The following is a 23,238-nucleotide window of genomic DNA, read 5'->3' as shown; positions in this document are numbered from 1 at the left end:
GTGTCTGTGTTGCCCTGTGTATGTTCATGTCCTCATTCTGCTGTGCAGCAATTCATCATCATTTTATCTACAGCTACCTTAATTGGATTTTATCACAGTCCCACCTGACGATTACAGCGGCGGTGGGTGGAGAAGAGGAGGAGGCACTTACTCACTCACAGCAGCACCACATGGATCGACTCAAGCATACACACACACGCACACACACACACACACACACACACACACACATGCGCACGCACGCACGCACACACACACACACACACAATGAAGAGAGTACGTATGAGGCATATGAAAAAAATGTGCATGTTTCTGAATGGGATGCAGAAAAAAAAGAAAACCATGAGATGGGATCAATGCAAATAATCAGCTGATTTGATACTGACGATTTTTTGATGTTTTTTTTACTGCTGGTGCAGGTATTTTACAGGATGAACATCTAATTTGACTGAATGGTAGACTGAATAACGTTTCTAAGGTACAAGCTGGATTGTTTTTTGTTCTATAGTTTTTTGTTTTTTGTTTTCTCAGCATTTTACTTGTAAACAGCTGTGTAAGGACGAGACACTTGTGAAACAATGTAAAACATCTGTAAGGCTATAAATAGAGGCAAAACCGTCACTCACAGAGCTGCACACCAGGATATCAACACATTAATCCTCTGTGGGTTTGTTACTCTGACATTACACATATCCATCTGAATCATTTTTACATCCGATAATGAGGTTATGCTGACACTCCGTTTTGTCTGTTTGTTCATTGCTTGGTTAGGTAGTCTGAGTGACGGGGAATTTTTTTTATTATTTTTTTTTTATGCTGCTTAGAACAAATAGGTACATCCAGGAAGATTTTTGCCACTCCCGGATCCACAAAAGCATATGGATAGGTGGTGCATGGGTCAGTTAAAAACCAGGCTGTCACATCCATCCATTCATCCATCCTTCAATCCATCATCCATTCATTCATCATTCTATCCATCCATCTTTCATTTCAGAGATGGTTGTAAACTCAGCAACTTATTTGTTTTGTCGGTCACGGGTTACACTAGGCTATCCCAACTAACTACAGAAGAAAGACGGTGTACACCCCAGACGCATTGCCAGGGCATTGCAGTGTCACCATAGGCAGACAACCACTAATGCACACACTCACAACTATGAACACTTTGAAGTGATCAGTTCAGTTTTGTTGCATGGTTTTGGAGGTTGAAGGAAGCCAAAGAACCTGGAGCGAACCCATGTAAACACAGGGGAACATACAGTACAAACTCCACACAGAAAGGGGTCGAACCACCGTGCTGCTTGTACCTGCCCCATACAATGTAAAAAACAGTTTTTTATTACTTTTCAGAAACACATTACTGGCCTCTACAGATAACCTTGATATAAAAAAAAACAAAAAACAAAAAAACATCTTCTCTCGTTTGCTTGCTCCAAAGATCACAAATATTTCCTGTGAACCACTGTGGAGGCACTACAGATGCCTCCACAGTGCTTCATAGCGCTTATCTGCACTTACTCACACTAGCGCAAAACACGGGAAAAACTAAGCCACACCCGCTTCCTGACACAGGTGTGGCCAGCCTCAAATCATTCACATTTTTAAGGCAAGCACATGCAGAACATATTAAGGTGAAATAATGCTTTAACAGGTTTTTATTACAAGAAAGGTCAACAATACATTATATTGTGTTTCCAGGTGTGTTTTATTTTTACACTTTCAAATTTAATTTTTTTTAAGAAACAGGATTAAGTAGATATATACAGTATCTGTTATAGGCAAAGGCAACCTTAAGTTTTAATTATGATGATCAGCAAACAAAGGAGTCATCTATGAATGAGCTCTTACTTACTTTCTGCCATTGTATTCAATATCCTCAATAAGAAAGAGTCTGTGTGTGTGTGTGTGTGTGTGTGTGTGTGTGTGTGTGTGTGTGTGTGTGTGTGTGTGTGTGTGTGTGTGTGTGTGTGTGTGTGTGTGTGTGTGTGTGTGTGTGTGTGTGTGTGTGTGTGTGCGCGCGTGCGTGCATGCATGTGTGTATCACAGCTGGCTATGACTGGGACTGTCCGGCGTAATAAATCATAGAGAAAATTAGCCAGGAGTAGATGTACACTCATCCATTCATTCTGACTCCTTCTCTTTGCATTATTTAGCCCTTCATCAAACACTGAAACATTGAACTTGCATACTCAAATACACAAGGGACCTAAAGTATGCATGGATGCACTCCGGGATGTTTACAGGGAAGCAAATTCTGGGTAGTGCACACACTCACAGGCACACACAGATAGCATGCAGGCAAGCTCTGTGGATACCAATTGGTTCCTGGACAACACTCAGGTACACACACACATACAACGCACATCCTCCCCAGGGGTTTAAAAGCCAAACATGAAGCAGACATATGGAGATTCTCCACATGATCCTCTTCCTAATCATGTGGAGCAGACTGAGTCCGTAGCATCAGCAACATCCAGCTATCTGCTTTACATGATTTATTGCACTGACATACGCTGTGTATGTGTGTGTGTGTGCGTGTGTGTGTGTGTGTGTGTGTGTGTGCGTGCGTGCGTGTGTGCGTGTATGTGTGCCAGTGTGAGAATGTCACACAATGTTCATGTATCTGGCAATGCTTTGAGAGGCACAGTCACTTACAGGAGGATATCAGACTGTGTTTTTACAACCCTTACAGGTCTAGTTTTACTTGTTTCTAGGCTTTTTTCTAAATTAAATATAGCCCACCTGCACTTCTTCCTATAAAATGTTCTCAAATCATGCTAACATGCCAAAAACATTTGGGATAAAGGTATCCAATTCTGAACTCACTGCATGTCCACATATGTGTTATCCAATTTCCAGTATTATTTGGTTTGATGTTGATGGTAAATTGTTTGTGTTGAGAAAATCAAGAACTGCAAGGATATACAAAAATGTCATGTTTTGTGTTTTGGTATATAATACAAAACAAAGCCAAGTTAAATTCAGATTTATGACCTATACTATTTATTCAACCTTCCATCCTTCCTTTATCTTCGTCTCTAAGGTGGTTGACTTTTGGCATAATGAAAAACAAAAAACAGGGAATGAAACAAAATGACATAGGGTGTTGACCTGGTGATGCAGCTCAGGATCTTAGAAGTTGTACTGATAACCTTTAAAGCCTGACCCATCAAATAATTGCCATTGAAATCTAATTTTTTAAAAATAAAATCATCATGAAAACTACTGACAAAGTTGTGAATAAATGAACATAAACTTTTACATAAAACCTTTAATTTATAATGTTTTTGCGACATCTGCAATTTTTGCACATGCAAAATTCAGATATGCATGTTTGATTTATATCAGGTTTTTTGTTTTTTTGTTTTTTTTTCTCTAAATGTACTATGCTAGGAGTCTCGCAATGCTGAAAGGTCAAGTGTATCAAAATTTATATACTTGTCAAAATGTGCTTTTTAGGTTTAATTGTTGTTGTTTTTTAAAATGTATTTATTGAAATGTTTCATATTAAATATTTCAGGTAGAGGAAACTTTTTTTTTTTTTCAGTGAACACTGTATAGTCCCAATTAATGACATGTATTTAGTTTGTTTAAGCTTCTTAATCATCTTTCCATCATTTAAATCAGTAGAGTACAATCCTAAGTACAGAGAAAAATTACTGTTGAAGATAATTTTAAAATATAAATCTAAGAGGAATGTCACGGTGATTATAAGGAAAGGTATTTATATTGCATCTGTTTGCTTTTAATATGAATGCGCAAACATCGTTTTTCTTTCGTGCAAAAAATGAGGAAGTAGAATTTTTTTTTAAATTCAAAAATATTTTAAAAAGTCCCATTAAACTGAAGTGAAAGGAACTGAACTGAAAGGGGATTTGTGTGCTTTTGTGCAAGCAGGCTATTTTTAACACGCGCTCAGGTATCCTTCGAGATGACTAATTACACGAGGGTGACCTGCACATAAATGTGCAAACAAATTCACACACCTCCCCGTTTTCCCACCCCCAATTTATAAGCCAGCTGCTCTGTTTTGTTAACATTGGCACTTTTCAGTTGCTCACACACACACACACGCACACACACACACACACACACACACACACACACACACATACACACACACACATACTCATATGCCATACCTATTCACACAATCCATAGAGACATGCAATCCATGGAGACGATTCATGTAGCGGGAGAATAAACGAGTGCTGGAGCAGATAACGAATGAACCGCACCAAGCTGGTGTGTTACTGTAATAAGGCCAGGGATGGCTTTGTGCTCACCTTGTAGTTTTTGCACCTTCTCCCCATCCTCTTATTTCTCTCCTCTTGTCACCTAACCTCCCTCCCTCCCTTGTCCCGTCTAATTTCCTCTCCTTCTCTGTGTTCTCTTCTCCCTCATCACAAAAAAATACTCCTTTCATCTACTGTCCTCTGCTCTTTTTTGTCCCATTTGCTCACCGCGCTCTCTTTCTTTGTCCCTTGTTTGCGATTCCCTGTTGCTGTGATCCCTGACTATTCTTGCCACCTCTACCTCTTCTTTCCTCCCTTGCCTCTGATCTACTCTCCACCTTTCCTAATTCTACTCCTCTCTTCCCCTTATCTTTTTTTTTTCTCCTACCCTTCCTCTCACCTAACTTCCCTCCTCTCTCCTCCCTAGGGCAGCCTGCACTATGAGTTGGCTCAGGTAGATTAATTACATGCAGTGGCGTGGAAGCTGGCCAGAGGCTTCTGTAATGAGTCTGATTACTCATCTCCAGCCGCTCCGGGCTCTCGGGGAAGGGAAGTCAGGATAGCAGGCCAGTGTAGAGGCCTGATGCTCAGCGGGGGAGAGCAGTTTTTACCCACAGGGCTCTATCAATACAGAGTTTCTAACATTGTTGCTGCCACCAGTTTCAGATCAAAACCATATTGAATCAGTGACATGCCAAAGGTCAATAGCTGCCCAATTTAAAATGCGACCAGAACAAGAAAAAAATCCATAAAGTTTTTTCAGGACTAATACAAATCAAGCTATATGTTCATATATGAAATGGTTACTTCAGACAGGTGATAAGAAACCTAAACACTAATCACGTGCAGACCAGAGGAATGACTGATGTGGAATCCCATAAATGTACAAAATAAAAACCAAACAACAAAAAAACAGAAAAATATTTTATTTAAAAATAAACATGGGAAAATATGTGATGTGATCATGTTCAATTAACTGAAATACAAAGAGACAGGAACAGGCTTTAGGTAACTCAATACTGTGCGCCCTTGTTACTCGTGGTTAATGCGTTCCAGAAACCACACACAAATAACAAATTCCGCAGTATAGCAACAAACTATTTATCGTATTATTCACGGTAATTTAATTGTTTATTAACAATATTAAACCACCTTCACACTTTTATTGACTGTTTCAAGCACTTTTGTGTCTCACAGAAATCCGAGAATCACGGAACTTAGCGCACTTCTGGATGCCGTCAGCCAATAGAATGCACGTACGGTAGCACGTGACTACCTACCAAAAATCTGCGATGAGGTGAAGTCGCAAGTGTTGATGTGCGAATGTGCAAGGGCACACTGTAGTTTTAAAAGAAAAAAGTTGTCTCATTTTAACAAGTCCAAATGCTTTCAGCATTGTTTAAACTCTATACTCCCTGTTTCCTTCTGCAGCTACTTAAATGCAAGAAATGAAGTCACAGTATCACTTTTATTCCCTTGGCCACAGTAATCCCAATAGAAGAATGGACAGCACACATACAGTGTAGTGTCTCCTGTCAGGGACCTAAGGTCAAACTTTATTTTAAACAAAAGAAAATACCATTGATTTTTGATTATGTATAAACAATAACAGACCTTTAACATGAAAAGCTAAAGCCAGTGACTTGCTGCTTCTTGGTCTCCAAGTATGCCAGTTGAAGTCATGTTGGCGAGATCAGTGACGTGCGGTCAGGGGAGGCAGGTGAGGCACACACACACACACACACACACACACACACACACACACACACACACACACACACACATACACACACACACACACACACACACACAGCCTCACCTCACCAAATGGAAACTGGAAGAAATAAATTATATTTAACATCACCAGTTTTAGGTTAGTTTTACTCAAAATCGCTGAATTTTCACATTTACTGCTGAAATACTGAGAAGAGACCTGTGGTGAGGCACCAGCCAGCCAAGCTTCACCAAGGATTGTTCAATGGCTTGGCTAGCTCTGCTGGTATGCTATACATTCAGACTGTAAGGCTATCTCTCTATATGTCGCTACTAAAATGTTCAAACACGTTTGCTCTGTGAACTAAATTTTCATAATTTAGCAAATGTATATAATGTTCAGTGTTTTTTTGGTCAAATGTATGTATGTGATGTCTTTCTTGAGTTGAGTGGTTGAGTGGTCCTGAAACGACTGGGAAAAGACACAAAGTGAAGCACGCAGTTCTCGTGCCTCATGGTAGGGGGCGCTGGTGATCCAAGGGATTCGCCGAGCATTCCTCTTCCTTGGCCAACCCGATCCAAATTTCGGGCCCGGTCAGGCTTGGATTCGGGCTCTTACCTCTACTTTCAGTGCATACAATCGGAAAGGTAAAGTGACAGGAGAAGATACAGCTGACGCACGGAGGGAACTGAGCAGGTATTGTAGAAGGATGTTTCTCATACAGCGCCTTCTGTTTTACCTAAAATTATTTATTTTGTAAGGGTATTCCGTAGTTTGATATCCATAGATCGTTTGAGATACATTATATATATATATATATATATATATATATATATATATATATATATAGTTAGGAGTTAGGAGCACACAGGTAGACTGCATATTGTGTTGACGGTGTAATCTGATAGAGATCAGTCACTGCAAGGTAGTGGTAGGCGTGAGTGACTGATCTATACAGGTTGGCAAGACAGAGACAGAGATGGGAAGGACATGCAGCAGGTTAGGGTGATTAAGGATAGGGATGGAAGTGTATCGGCAGGTGCAAGTAGTGTGATGGGAAGATGGAAAGAGTACTTTTAAGAGTTGATGAATGAGGAAAATGAGAGAACAAAGACTAGAAGAGGTGACTGCTGTAGACCAGGAAGTGGCAAAGATTAGTCAGGATTAAATGAGGAGGGCAGTATGAAGAGTGGAATGGCACTTGGTCCTGATGATATATCTGTGGGGGTTTGGAAGTGTCTAGGAGAGGTGGCAGTAGAATTTCTGAGCGGGTTGTTCAACAGGTTCTTAGATAGTGAGAAGATGCCTGGGGAATGGAGACGTGTGCTGGTGCCTATTTTTAAGAACAAGGGAGATGTGCAACTACAGAAAAATAAAGCTGATGAGCAATACAGTGAATTTATGGGAAAGAGTAGTTGAAGCTTGACTAAGGGCAGAAGTGAGCATTTTTAAACAGCAGTATGGTTTCATGTCAAAAAAGAATACTACAGATGCAGTGTTTGCTTTGAGGATGTTAATAGAGAAGTACAGAGAAGGCAAGAGAGAGCTGCGTTGTGTTTTTGTAGATCTGGAGAAAGCTTCGGACAGGGTATCGAGAGAGGAACTGTGGTATTGTATGAGGAAGTCTGGAGTGGAAGAGAAGTATGTTAGAGTGGTGCATGACCTGTATGAGGACTGTAAGACAGTGGTGAGGTGTGTTGTAGGTGTGACAGAGTCTCCATGGACTATGTTGTCTGCAGATGACATTGTGATCTATTTTTGCTGTCACAGCTACAGCAAATCTTGTGAGCTTTTTAACCACTCTATGGGGTCCAGGGGTTGTACTGAAGCTTTTTCCATTCATCCTGTCCATCATCTCAGTCATATTTTGTCGTGATAGCAACACTTTCGCCCCAAACTACCAAGGTCACACAAACACAAAATGCATGAATTTCCAAGGTTCATGTCTTTCTCTTACCCACCTGTCTTCTTCTTCTATACTTTATGCTGATGTCTCATACGAAAAAAGTTCAACAAAGTTGAACAGTGAACAAAACCGCTCATTGTGAGCTTGGGGCCACTTGAAAGAGGTGATCACAAGACCAGGTTTGACCAGGATTACTAACCTTGTTTTAAATCAGTAATTAAATTGAATCAAAACCCCTGCATCACGATGCGCATCTTACTGTCAAATTTTGTTGATGGTACACATAAATAATCTCTTCTTTCCTTTAGCACCTATACTTTAGCAATGTGGCATTGATTAATGTGAAAGTTTGTGAAGAAGGGTTCAACTAGACAGAATGGCTTCCGCAGAACTGCATGATTACATGCACTTTGATGCCATAGTTATAATCATGGTGTCAGATGATCTGTTTTTTATATTTCCTTTTTTTTTTTTTTTTTTTGAGGGGGGGGGGTGTTAAGGGAACTGGCTCATTCTGGAGAAAAACTGCATTACTGCCTCATTTTAACTTTAGATTGTCTCAAACGATCTATGGATATCCAACTAAGGAATACCCTTACAAAATAAATAATTTTAGGTAAAACAGAGAAGGCGCTTTATGAGAAATTATAAATAATAGATGATGTATTACCATTGTAATACTATATGACCATACTTTAATTTTTATTTTATTTTATACACTGTTATAATCCCCGAAGGAAAATTAAGAACGCACACTCTAGTTTTTTTTGTTTGTTTTTTTTTGTTAGTAAATCACACACATGCATATTAGTGTGTACAGACCCCTGTAATACACACAACCACACACAAGGGGGCCTGTAGGCATGCAATGGGAGGTTGAGTGGCGGGCAGCTCTTTCGTGGTGCGCCCAAATGAGCAGCTTGTGAGGGGGGATGGCGCCTTGCTCAAGGCCGCCTCGGCAGTGCTCCAGAGCTGACACGTCCCACTGTCAGCTCACTTTCGGGTGGTTTTTTTTGAGCGGGAGCAGAAATCGAACCGTCGATCTCAGAACATTGGACGACCCACTCTAATGCCAGCTCTACCACTGAGCCACTGATGCTCAGTGGTAGAACATACAAAGCTCACTATAGAATAATTTAATAAGTCAGAGGTCACGGTGGAGTAATAACTGCTGACCAGCATGACCAGTGTGATAAATAATTGTCACACTGGCTCCAGTGAACTTTGAGTTTTGATGGGACCAAAGTTGTTGATGAACCTGTAAGGAGTGTATGGTTGGTCTATATGCTTAGTCCTGGAATAATTATTGCACGCATTGCTTTGAAATGTGCTGCATTCTCGGACCCCAAAGCTTGATTTATGGATTATTTTGTTTAATTTTTAATTGAAATGTCTGTTGAATAATTTGTTGTTCTGATTGTTAGACGGATTATGCAAAAGCAAAGGAACCAGTTGGCAGAGGAGTGTGCAAACTGAGTTAATATGAGTAATCATTTGTCCTTTGTAAAGGTGTATGCTCTGCATAGGTGTGGAGTGCCTTTAATGAGTACTATTGAAGTGACTCATGAAATTCAGACAAGATTTATTTTAACGAACAATCACCCATAGTACAATATCATGAAATGTGTTCTCCGCATTTGACTCATTTTTTGAGGAGCAGTGGACGGGAACTGGGGCTCTAACCACTGATCTTAATTACGATGTCCCCATTACGATATTTTGCTATTAAATAGCCCTTTTTGTGATAAATGTCCATGTTGCCATGAATGTTTACAAAAATAATGGCATTATAACATACTGTACATCCCAAGTTTGTGTTTGGTCGCTTTTGGTAAATGCCTGATTCCAACACAAACTGAGACGTATCACATGAGTCATTAGAATGAATGAATTGCATTACTGTTGTCTGGTGCAATAAACATTTGTAAAGATGTTAGCATGACTATAAACTATTTATCTCTGTCTATTTTTCTGTTAAGAGGTTAATACTAAAAAATGAGATATATTGGAAAGCTTTCATTTATAAGGTCCATGTAAAATTTAACTCTGCTTCTCTTTCTCCCTGAAGAAGATCTTTGTCGTTCTGAAGTTAAAATTTTGCATAATACTTATCATTTACACCATTGTCCCCAGGAAAAGAGTGGGTGTTGCTCAGTGTGACTGGATGGCATGGTGTCAACATGTGGTTTGTGTTGCCATTTTAAGCCATGTGACTCTATGAATAAAGCATGATGCAGCAGGCAAGAGAGTGAGCTGAGTACAAGCTCACCCAGTGTTTTAGTGACAGCGAGCCAGTTAAAGCCCTTAAAGTTTAATGGGGGCCATGCCATGGAGAGACAAGTGTGCATGTGTCTGTGTGTCTGTGTGTGTCTGTGTGTGTATGTGTGTGTGTGTGTGTGTTTTGGTCTTGCTGTGTCACTTGGGCTGGATGTTGGCGTATACTGGTCTTGAAACAGTGGAATGCAATAGGATTATTAATAAAGTCAGCAGCCGTCCCCATGTGTGATGGATCAGGGTCACACTGAATTAGTGGGAAGGGACCAATTGGCCTTTCCTTTGTGCCAAAAGACTTTTTTGGTTGAATGCCTCCTCTCTGGAGCTACTGACCACCCACAAGCCTGTGGTTTCACTCATCTCAGTTCTCATCTGCTAGCCTTTTTCAATAGATCTCTAGACTTCCTACATTCCTTCTTCTGTGGCTGCTGACAGTGTCTCCATTTTTTGCTCTTATTAAGGTTCCTTTCTTTTTTCCTATCCATCTCTTCATTTCATTTCCACATATTTGAGGTCTTTAGTTGAACTAAAACCATAGTTAAAATGAAACTATAGCATCTAAAACAAGGCAGTCAAAGACTACAACATTCCGCGACACCCATGAATTCAACATTTTAGCCTGCCTCTGGCTTCCTCAAAATGTTGCTTTTAGTTTTGTGATTATATCTCATCAGATTTCAGGGATGTGTACTTAAAAAGGTATAAAGTCGTTCCACGCGGTTAATGCGTTCCAGGAACCACACATGATTAACAAATTATGCGATAGACCGACAATTTATCTTATTATTTGCAGTAATTAAAATGTTCATGAACCCTCCCCATACTAATATTAAACCACCTCCTATTCATATTACCTTTTCCCACACTCGTATTGACTGTTTAAAGGACTTTTGTGTCTTGCGGAAGTCTGAGAACTCACTCACAGAACGTAGTGCACTTCTGGATGCCATGAGCCATTAGAAAATGCATACGGTATCACGTGACTGCCGTCTAAAAATCTGCAATGAGTACAAAAGTTGAGATTTGACCTTGACCTACTTTTTTCAAGCTTCAGGTTTTCATCTCATTTCCATGCCCTTTGCTTCCTGAGTAATGTGATTTTGTTCTATCTTTCTGTCTGCAACAGTCGTGAAGGTATTTTGTGGACGAACGGACAGACGGACGGACGAACACACAAACACTGAAAATTACAATACACCACCGCTTTGAGGGATGTAATCACACAATGCTTTGCTCTGTTTATGTTACAAGTGTGTGTGTGTGTGTGTGTGTGTGTGTGTGTGTGTGTGTGTGTGTGTGTGTGTGTGTGTGTGTGTGTGTGTGTGTGTTTGTGTGTGTGTGTGTATGTGTGTGTGTGTGTGTGTGTGTGTGTGTGTGCGTGTCTTTTCCAGTCAATTAATGCCAACTATAACAATCCCACGTGTACAAATGTGTGTTATATATCCCCACCTATGTATTTGAATAAGCTCACTTGAAAAGTCTCACGCTATCACAAGCCCAACCAATCATGGCGCCCAACCAATCACGGCGCATCTACCAGAAGGAATCACATGAACAATATGGCATAAGGCAGCGGGCAGCGAGGCTTTTTGTTGCGGTTACGCCATTCGTCCACACGACAATGCAGATATCCGGGACGAAAAAGCTGGCCAAAGTGAAGAAATTTTGAAAACGTCTGCATTGCTGTGTGGATGCTGCAACTAAAACTTTTTCCTATGCGAGGGGTGTGTTTCTGTTACGAAAACAGCTGTGAAGGTAGTGTGTGTGACCCATGTCTACATGTACACACAGAATGGACGGAATTAAAACTGGCTATTTTCTGACTCATAACAGCTCCACGTCGAAGACGCGTCGATAAACATGCTTGATATTTGTTTGCTGTTTGTTTGTCGTTTTAATTTATTTTTTCATTCATTCATTCATTCATTCATTCATTCATTCATCATTCATTCATTCACGTTCCTCGCCGACACCAGGTCTGGGTCAGACAAGGACGCTGCCTGCTGGTGGGACAACTCTGTGATCGAGGTCGTCCTCCGGGAGGAACTGTGTGAATTTCCGCAACCCGGTCCCATTTTTGGAGTTGTTATACTTATAAACGTGTTGATCAACGCATTTATGCGGCTATGTGTGGACATGGCCTGATTCATGTAGTGGTTGGGTTTGTGCCGCAAGTTTTGACAGTGACATAAGGCAAGTGTTTTCTAAAGCAGGGGAAATATTGTCAGAAAAAAAAATCATCAAAGACCTGCCACAGTGGACAAACATGATGTTTTTAAATAAAAATCAATGATATGACCCAAGCAGAATCAGTGGCTATACCTCAACATTACAAAAGCACAGTCATTGTCCATACTGCAACCCCAACCACCCTCCCTTCACTGTACATGTTTACTGTATTTTCAGTTTAATGGGGGAGATGCCATGGAGAGACAAGTGTGCGTGTGTGTGTGTGTGTGTGTGTGTGTGTGTGTGTTTGTTAGTGTGTGTGTGTGTGTATGTGTGTAATGTATGCATGTGCAAACATTTGGAGTTAAACAAGAGTAATTTCCCTACGGAAATTATATATATATATATATATATATATATATATATATATATATATATATATATATATATATATATATATATATATATATATATATATAAAACAATTTTTTCGTGATCTCTTTATTGTTTACACACACATACACTCACACACACAGACACACACACACACACACACACACACACACACACACACACACACACACACACACACACACAGACACACTGTGTATTGCCATCACTAAAATATACATGTTTTGCATACTTCCATATTTTGTTGACAGTTTTATTTACAGACTTTCTTCAAAATGCCACATACTTCAAACTCATGCCAAGTGATATTTTAGCATCCAGTAGATGTCGTACTAGAGCTAATGAAGCCTCATGAAGCTTGGAACCGCAGTGGACCGACTGGGATGAAAAGTTTTGTTGCTTCATGGGGCTTCATCTGCCAATCACTAACTATACATGAACTTCCCAGTTAACATAATTTTAGAGTGTCATAACAATTCCAACAATTTTCATGTTTTTGAGCAGAAAGTCCAAACAGCACGAACGACACAGAAAATGGCTCCCAAATTCTGACCCTACCATCCGAATATCGCAGCAGAAATCAAGACTCATCAGACCAGGCAACGTTTATCCAATCTTCTATTGTCCAATTTCGATGAGCTTGTGCAAATTGTAGCCTCAGTTTCCTGTTGTTAGCTGAAAGGAGTGGCACCTGGCGTGGTCTTCTGTTGCTGTAGCCCATCTGCCTCAAAGTTCGACATACTGTGCGTTCAGAGATGCTCTTCTGCCTACCTTGGTTGTAACGGGTGGTTATTTGAGTCACTGTTGCCTTTCTATCAGCTCGAACTAGTCTGGCCATTCTCATCTGACCTCTGGCATCAACAAGGCATTTCCGCCCACAGAACTGCCGCTCACTGGATATTTTTTATTTTTCGGAACATTCTCTGTAAACCCTAGAGATGGATGTGTGTGAAAATCCAAGTAGATCAGCAGTTTCTGAAATACTCAGACCAGCCCTTCTGGCACCAACAACCACGCCACGTTCAAAGTGACTCAAATCACCTTTCTTCCCCATACTGATGCTCGGTCTGAACTGCAGGAGATTGTCTTGACCATGTCTACATGCCTAAATGCACTAATTTATTTTGTCTTTTATCTATAATGTTTTTATTATTCATCTGTACAGCACTTTGGTTGATGTGGTTGTTGTAAAGTCCTAAAAAGTTGGATTGGATTGGATTGGATTGAAGAGTTTCAGCTAAAATGAAAGGAAAGGTGTACAAAATTGGCAAGACCAGTGATTTTGTTTGGTCTAGAGACAGTGTCACTGAGGAAAAGACAGGAGACAGAGCTGGAGGTAGCAGAGATGAAGATGCTGAGGTTCTCTTTGGGAGTGACCACGATAGATAGGATCAGGAATGAGTACATCAGAGGGACAGCACATGTTAGAGGTTTTGGAGATAAAGTCAGAGAGGCCAGACTGAGATGGTTTGGACATGTCCAGAGGAGAGATAGTGAATATATTGGTAGAAGGATGCTGAGTTTTGAACTGCCTGGCAGGAGGCCTAGAGGAAGACCAAAGAGTAGGTTTATGGATGTAGTGAAAGAGGACATGAAGGTAGTTGGTGTGAGACAAGAGGATGCATAAGGCAGGGTTAGATGGAGGCAATTGATTTGCTGTGGCGACCCCTGAAGGGAAAAGCCGAAAGGAAAAGAAGAAAAAGATCCAAAATGCTCCTCGGGCATCTGACCAAAACAATCTGTAACTAACTACATACAGTTCTCTTCATGCAGTCAGCTAACAGAACTATCACTTCTCTAAAATGTATTTTCTCTTTTCACAGGTGCCTTTTTTTTTAATGTTAACTCCTTTCCCTCTCACATTTAGTTAGCTTTCTTTCTCTAGTTAGCCTGCTAACATTCATCTATGGCTTCACAATGCCCACCCAGCGTAATCCATGGTTTGCCAACACAAAGTTCTTACGTCACCACATTGATTTTTGACTACGTTGGGTGCGCTTGGTTTATAATACCATTACATTTGGTATCATACGTTTGGGTATTAAGTCTGATATAATTGTTTTATTCTGGAATTTACACAGGTTCCTCCTAGATCTCATATAATACTGTTAGACATTACTGGTATGGTTTACCTGACTGAAGAACAGTTGTGGTTTGGGTCAGGCAGCTGCAGTACCCCTGGATTCGTTTTAGCACTAGTCTTTTGATGCATGTAGTGCCCCTCTTTTTCCCTTGTTTCCTGTCTGCCTCTGCACAGTCAGAATCAATAAAAGTAAAAATGCCAACAAATATAATCTTGAGGGAATTAAAAGGTCAATTCTGCGACAAAGCTTTTGTTGACATAAAGTGCTGTGGCACTTGGTTAAGGTTAGGGAAAGATACTTACTTATGTCCTATACAGAAAAGCCAATGCTGATTTAAAGCAGTGGAGAGGGCAGGCAGTCTATTTTGATATTTGACTAAAACTTTTTTTTTCTTTTTCTGTCTTACACAAAATATGTGTCACAGCAATCTAATCAGGATGACCAATGCATTGGGTTGTTAGTTTAGACACTTTCTGAGTCTCTTCCGGACACACAAATAACAGTTGTTTCATAAAACCAAAATTGTGCATAGCACAGCAGTTTTTCTGAAATGATACACCCTATTTGGAGTTAGTAGTGAGTAGTTGTGCTCAAATGTGGCTTTTATTAATCATGAACAGGGTTGTTAGCAAACCCCAAACAAGCATAATGGTTGCCTAAATGTTGGGAAATCATCAATATCAAGTTATATTGTTGATGTTATTTTGTTGTGTTGTCGGAAAGGAATCTAGCAGGACTTAAAAACAAGGACCCAAATGCAAACAGCAAATATAGCCATGCATGTCAGGGTTATAACAACACAAACTGTTCAACCAAGGGACTCGGGAACAGGCACAAAACAAACAAACAAACAAAAAACAAAACAAAACACATATCCAAAAGAGTGGTTTAAAGGATTCTGAAGTAGTACAGGAGCATTAAATAAGTATAAAGATTTTTTTTTTTTTTCCCCATTCATCTTCAGAACCACTAGATGTAGTGAAGGTTATCCCAGCTAACTAGGGGTGTGAGGTTGGGGAAACTCCAGGCATTACACCAGTGCACCGTGATTGACATAATTTATTTAACAAAACTAAGAACTTAAGAAACAATGTCACCCTACATGTCCAGGTTGGATCCTGCTCCACACAAATTTCAATTGATATTTTGTTATTACTTGATTCTTGTACAGCACAAGATAACTGATGAAAAAGCAAATAAATGCCAGAATGTCAATTTTTTGTAACTATTGCTTACAAAAAACAAAAAACAAAATTTCAACCAATGGTAATTTGAGTCATTGTGATGAAACACTCATCACAATGTGTGTTTCATCACAATGAAACACACATAGAGGAAAGGTTTACATCACCTTAGTGTGTGTTTGTGTGCATATGTGTGTGCATGTGTACATATGTGTGTGGGTGGATCACTGCATGTGTGAGCATCAGGCCCCATTGCCCTTATGGGATGGTCGAGTTCCGTCTATCAAATTCAGTGTGTCAGGAAGCAAATTGGAAATGCCAATTTCACTTTACACCGCTCCGTATCTTATCTCTACCTCAAACTCTTACCACCACTTAGCTCATGCTTAAATGAATGAGGTCCCTTCAAATATCCACCAGTGTCCAATTCTCCTTTACTTTTACGTCTCTCCCCACTCGTCCTCCTCCCCCTACTCTGTCTTTTTCCTTTTCACTTTATTTTCACTTTGTCGTACCTCATCTCCTGTCCTCGCTTCCAATTCCCATCTCCATTCTTCCCCACCCATCCAACTGTAAGCCATCTGTTATTTATCCATGTCTTTTTATGAAATATGTCTGTTTTGATAAATATGGATTTATTCCATTGTGCATGTTCAGGCTGTATCTCCAATGGACATACCACTGGCTATGCAAATTAAACAGTGTCTCATGTAATTCATGTAATCAGCAATGTCCTCACGCACCTTTTCTGCTTCTGTCTGTCCCAGTACGACTACGAGGGCAGTGACATCAGTGATCTACCAGTCGACCTCTCTGTGGTGTGGAATGGAATTTTTGTCATTGACAACCCGTTCAACATTCAAGGTATATTTTTTTATTTCCTCCTTCTAACCTTCCCCATGTTTATTTCTGGTAGTGTACGAAGGCATCGTTGCTTTGCAAAAATTGAAATTTGTCCAGGTTGTTTATCAGTCTGTAATCATTTTCTGTGCAGAATTTCCCCTCATAGAAAATATGTAATTCAATTTTGACAGACATCAGAGAGAAAGTTGAAAGTGTAGCAACCATTTGGAAAAGCAGAATTATCATCTCGGGGGTAAAAGTGGTAAAAGTGATTGATGGAAAACTATGATAACAAAAAAAACATCCAACTCAAAAATTAATAGTTATGGATATTAGAGAAAAAGATAAACAAATGGCAAGCTCAATACACCAAAGAAAAGATGAAGGGATAAAATTATGGGCGGATGACAGGATGATAAATGCAGCGTGTAATGGCAGGGGGTAGATGAGAGTAAAGAAATTAAAGTAAAACAGACGGTGACATGGAAGGATGACATTTATTATTTTTAATCGCTATTTGTGCATGAAGTGGAAAACAATTACCCTTTCTAAATTCTTTATCAAGTGTGATGTATTGGGTGGTGGAGGATAATGATTTTAGACGTCCCATTACACAATATAATACAAATATTGCTCTCAAGTGTGTCATACGGACTTTTACAGAAGATTTGCAAGTGTAGAATCAGAATAACTAACCCCTCCTACTTTATTATTTTCTCTGCTTTCGATTATGCCTGTGCTGTCACGAGTTGGCATTTGCAGATTTTAATTTCATATCCTATGTGTTTCATTTGGCCACATGTTGATAGATACCAGACATACAGTTAATTTTGCAGATTGCTTGGAAAATTAGTTGCTTATTAGTTGTGACATAATTCATCTTCCTGATTTATTTTGTTTAAATGTTTTGCTCATTTAGGGTTTCAGACTGTCTGTGCTGAGAGATTCTTTCTGGGGATTAAAGATCCTAAGTTTAGCATGTGCTGAGAAGTATTGGACCTGTCACAACAGAATAAATAATCATATTTGTGTGCAATCAACTAGATGGATGCCGTACTTTAATTTCAAACAATGAAGTCGATGACTTCTAATCAAATAAGCACTCGGCCGAGTAATCCAGTGCTGTGTTTGCTTAGTAATCCACTCAGTACGAGTATGAGAATTAACTTTGTGATTTGAGGTATGCTGTGCATTGCAATGCATATTTCTCTTTTCACTAGGGTATTGAAAAATATTTATTAAATGTGGGTAAATTATTTCTATACGTTGTTATATACTCTTATTGATAGAATAATGGTGTCAATTGCTGAGGAAAAAGTCAAGGTTTTTAATCATACAGTAATTCTGTTTAGTACTTCATTTCAGCTTTAAATGTGTACCTTGTCTTTTAAAATACTACATATCTTATCACATACCACGAACAAGCAAATACTTATGTTCTTGAATATTTATGTATTTGGTCTAATCCTGTTTAGGCAAGGCTTTCAATGGTTTACACTGGAGTCCATTTTTCAAAACTGTGTTGTTTTTGCTGTTGTCCATGAACGACCCTGAACTAATTTATGTATGTTGTAATTTATGCATGATGTACGTTTTTTTTAGGTGAAAACCTATTCTGTCTTTAACTTCAAACACAACAGAGAAGGCTTAAGGTCGTAGCTATCCTCCAATAAACTTTTAAGTGGTTCATGTGTCGTACAGAAGCATGAAGTACCTGCATCTGTTGTTGTGATCCTTACATTTCTGCTGCACCATACGTCTCTGATAATACAGGATAACAGTCATCTCAACTGTCCAATAATGATCTTTCTGTCCATACAGCTTTGATCATGTCTTTCCAGTAAGCTTAAGAATAAAAGGCAATAAAAAATAATTTCCAGCTAACCCAGCGGTGGGGCAATGGATAATTGTTTTCTCAGTCCACAAAGATGCATTCCGACCTGATACCTTGGAAGCAGTTTGTTTTAAAACCATTGTCTTGAGTGTTTTCTCCTAAAGTTTGGTTCATCTGGCATGCAATCACACTTATTACATTTGGATCAGCGACCAAAGGTAAAAGCAGCAAATGTCAAAAAAGGAGGTCTGGGCTTCTTTTTCCTGAACTGTATGAGCCATGTATATACTTTATGTACATAAGTCAGTGGTAACCATGATGACAAATATGCAATTCAGGATGTGTATTTTTGTGTATAGTGGTCCCAAAGAAACAAGCCCTACCTGTTAGTCACCATTAATAATATGATCACATCGATTTACAGTCAAGTAACAGCTTATAATCCATTATTCTTTATGAGTTCTTTGTGACAGCAACAGATATCATATGCACATCAGAAACATTATAAGTATATAGCATAAACAGAAGCACATTTGATTTCTTCATGTTGGTCCCAATAATACACCAGCGATCCATGACAGTCTCCGAAATGATCCAATCAGTGAGCTGCCTGTGAGTCTCTGTGACATGTTTATTGTTCAAAGTAAATGTTACCATGACAATAATTCAAAATATCCGTTTCCTTTAGTGTGGAGCAAATGAACCAAACCACAGTAAATTTAACTTTTGATATCTCAAAATTGTGGTATGGATTGTAGTGGAACTCATTCATCCATTCATTATCTATTGCTTTTTCCGGATATGGCGTGTCGTGGTGGTTGCTGGATCCTAACCCAACTGACATAAGGGTGAAAGGCGGCAGTGAAAGACACTCCAAGCAAGATGCATGTGCATTGCGGAGCCATATGAAAGGCAAACAATCACTCACACACACCTACTGGCAATTTGAACTGATAAATATACCTAAGGTGCATGATTTTGGTGATGGGACGAAGACCGAGAACCCATGCAGAAACAGGGAGAACATACAAACACCGGATGGAGTGGTGCTCAAACTCAGAACTGTCTTGCTGTGAAGCAACAGCACTGCCCACTGCGCCACCTTCCTGCAAGCAATGGACATTTTCACAGATATTAGAAGTTGAAAGTAATTAACTCAGGTGGTCCAGTGTTTTATCATCATTATCAGGCCATATTTTACATCTGTCCAAAACAACATCATTTTAATGTTAATCTCACCATGCTAGCATGCATGAGTCAAACAGTATTTGTAGTAAAGATCCTACAGTACAGTAGCTACATGACATCAGCACAACTAGGAGTACAACTTTGTGAGAAGTATTGGACCTGCCACAACAGAATAAATAACCCCTGTGCTTCAGGGGTTGTAGGTTTATTAAAGGTACAGTCTCTCACTAAACAACATTTCCAAATATGAATATTTTATGCTCTAATAATTTGGAAATATTGGAATGTGAAATCAAGTGTATATATGTGTGTGAAGTTGACAAGTCCAATGTTACAATCGTTAAGAATATGAGGAAGCAGTATTTGCTGCGGTGAGTAGAGCTGTCGGCGCACAGCAAGGCGCTTCCCGTTTCAAGTCATGCTCCGTGCGGAGTTTTTATCTTCTCCCCATGTCTGCGTCAGTTCTCTCCGGGATCTTCGGCTTCATTCCACCTCAAAAAACATGCACTTCAGTTGGAATGAGTTTTCTTAATTGTCTGTAGGTGTGAGTCTATGCATTTGTGTTTGTCTGTGTATACATGCTGCCCTGCAGTACACTGGTGTCGAGTCCAGAGTAAACCCTGCCTCATGCCCCTAGTCGACTGTTAATGGGTCCATCACCCCAGACCGGCAACGGTGGAAGAAGCGGGTTTGAGGATAAATGAATGAACTTTCTAGGTTACAGAGAATTCTTCTTCCCTTCTCTTCTCTTGTAATCCCCTTACTACCACAGCCACTACCACAACCCATTGATGCATTGCGGTTTTCGCAATAAAACCTCACAGAAAACGTATTTGGATTATAATATCATCAATGCAATCCGCAGTGGCAAAGGTCTAAAACTCTTTAAAAACATGCATTATAAAGCCATCCTCTCTTATACAAATCTCATAAAGACCTTTTCTTTTTCTTCTCCTTCTTCTCTCCATCATCCATTAATCCTCGTTGCTCCATTGCTGTCTTTTTTTTCTTTCTGAATTGGAGAGGCATTATCCGTCTGCTGCACAGGCGTTCGGCCCCGGTCCAGTTCTGCCCCAGTGTAAAGTGGAGATGTTAATGTTAATTGAATCATTCAGATTAATTAGCGTCACGCTACTTTTAAGCTGAGCCGTGGCTAATCAGATTAGGCCGAGTGGAGGGCCTAGGCGGGCAGATGGATACGAAAGAAGCTCTCTTTGAAGTCCGGCCTCCGTCTGTTTGCCGATGAGGAGGTGGGAGGAGAAAATTCCTCCACGCTCTGTTGCCTCTTTCTCCTCTCTTTTTCCACTTAATTTTATTTCAGATCTGCTTACCTGGTGGAACTGCAAACAAACCTGCCTGCAGGTCTTGGCGTTAGTATCAGTGATTATAATAGAGATTAACAGATGACAAATGCTAGCAAAACAAATATGTAAACAAACTACCTACTATTTATTTTTCTCTTGTTTACATATGGCTTTCTCTCCTCTATTTGTCTTTCACTCTCTCTCTCTTTATCTCTTCTTCTTACTCTGTCATCCTCACAGCACCACAACATCTTTAAATTCATAGCAATTCTTATTGTTTTGTCAACAAGCATGGCTAAGATGTCTCCTCCCCCTTCTCCTTGCTTCTTTTCATCTCCCTGTTTTTTTCCCATCTCAGAGGTGTGAGATTTTTTTATTCATCTATTTATTCATTTTTTCTTCACTTTTAAGTTTTCGCTCTCTGCAAAGATTATGGAATGTTTTTTTTACAACAAATGATCATGTCCCCTTTGGTATTGAAAGTCATTACCTGTCAAATTAATGTCTGTAATTTCTCTGTAGGTTACTTGTTATATATTTTTTCTAGTTATCTGTGGAAACAGTTATTTGCTCATCACAGCCTCCAAACGGAAATAAACCCTCAGAAGGAATTATGTGCTTAATTGGTGATTAATATGCATTTATGCTGTTCCTGTTCCTGTTGTCACAGCTCTAAACTTTAAGAACTTTTTTTTCATCAAAAATATTTTTCAAGCAGTATTGAGAAGTTAGGTGAATAATCATAAATACATTCTAGATTCTGTAATTCGAGTACATCTTAAAGCTGCAGTAAGTCACTTCAGTAGTTTTAGGAATGTCACTTTGTCTTCACATGGTAGCACAATAACATTAGAAAACTTAGATGGAACTACAGTATTTGAATCAGATTTTTATTACACATTATCTACAATATCTATTTATACATTATATACTACTGTGAGGACACAATGACAAATATGGATAAAGTTATTTTTGAAATTGCTGCAGCTTTGAATAAATAATAATACTTTCATTCATGTACGTAGCAATTAAATTAATGAAAAAGAACACATGTATAAAGCTTCTAAGGGTTCTAAAATCACAAGATATTTAACCTCATCATAATTTTAAAAGAGTGAAAACACATTATTATTTTGATGCTAAGAAAGCAGGAAAGGGCATGCAGGATTTTATAATCATCATATAACTGACATAATGAACCTACAAGCCTTACAACATATACGGAAATTTATTTTTTACCAAACCCCAAAGAGCACGAGGTGTGAAACAATGAGTTTTCAGATTTCATTGGTGTGTCATAGAAGAGTTTCAGATAAAATGAAAGGAAAGGTGTAACTGAGTTGAGACCAGCGATGTTGTTTGGTCTAGACATAGTGTCACTGAAGAAAAAACAGGAGACAGAGCTGGTAGGAGCAGAGATGAAGACGTTGAGGTTCTCTCTGGGAGTGACCAGGAAGGATAGGATCAGGAATGAGTACATCAGAGGGACAGCACATGTTAGAGGTTTTGGAGATAAAGTCAGAGAGGCCAGACTGAGATGGTTTGGAAATGTCCGGAGGAGAGATAGTGAATATATTGGTAGAAGGATGCTGAGGTTTGAACTGCCAGGCAGGAGGCCTAGAGGAAGACCAAAGAGGAGGTTTATGGATGTAGTGAAAGACGATATGAAGGTAATTGGTGTGAGACAAGACGACGCAGGAGACAGGGTTAGATGGAGGCAACTGATTCGCTGTGGCGACCCCTGAAGGGAAAGGCTGAAAGGAGAAGATTTACTCCCTGAAATGTATGCGCTCTGAGACGCAAAGTAATGGTAAAAGAATTGGACAGAGTTGCACCTATCTTAAAAGGTTCTTCAGAAACCTACTGCTAGTAATGCTGAATTAGTCATGTTAGTTAATTGGTATGACTGGTTGATTTTAATACACAGGATGTTTTACAATGCTGGTTTTCCACTATCAATATCAATGATATGTTTACAAATATTACTGCTATGTGTGTTTAAGTCAACATAAATACTAAAAATCGATGTTTGAATGTGAGCTAACCTGCTCCGAAAAACTTTTCCCTCTCAATGTGTGACATCTTCCAGATT

The 23,238-nt window shown here is 39.4% G+C and overlaps 1 protein-coding gene across 3 annotated transcripts in view; it reads left to right on the top strand.

Annotated features, from left to right (window-relative positions):
* Positions 1 to 23,238, top strand: part of LOC137602731 (plexin-A1-like) — a 402,183-nt gene that overhangs the window by 247,033 nt on the left and 131,912 nt on the right. For all 3 annotated transcript variants that reach the window (XM_068325725.1, XM_068325707.1, XM_068325716.1), the window contains exon 11: positions 16,745 to 16,841. In XM_068325725.1, coding sequence (XP_068181826.1) covers positions 16,745 to 16,841 — 97 coding nt within the window. The remainder of the gene's footprint in view (positions 1 to 16,744; positions 16,842 to 23,238) is intronic.

This window comes from Antennarius striatus, chromosome 2 (genome assembly GCF_040054535.1).
Source record: "Antennarius striatus isolate MH-2024 chromosome 2, ASM4005453v1, whole genome shotgun sequence".
NCBI classification, from domain to species: Eukaryota; Metazoa; Chordata; class Actinopteri; order Lophiiformes; family Antennariidae; genus Antennarius; species Antennarius striatus.
The sequence above is the reverse complement of the archived record's forward strand: the minus strand, read 5'-3'. Positions and strand labels throughout refer to the sequence as shown.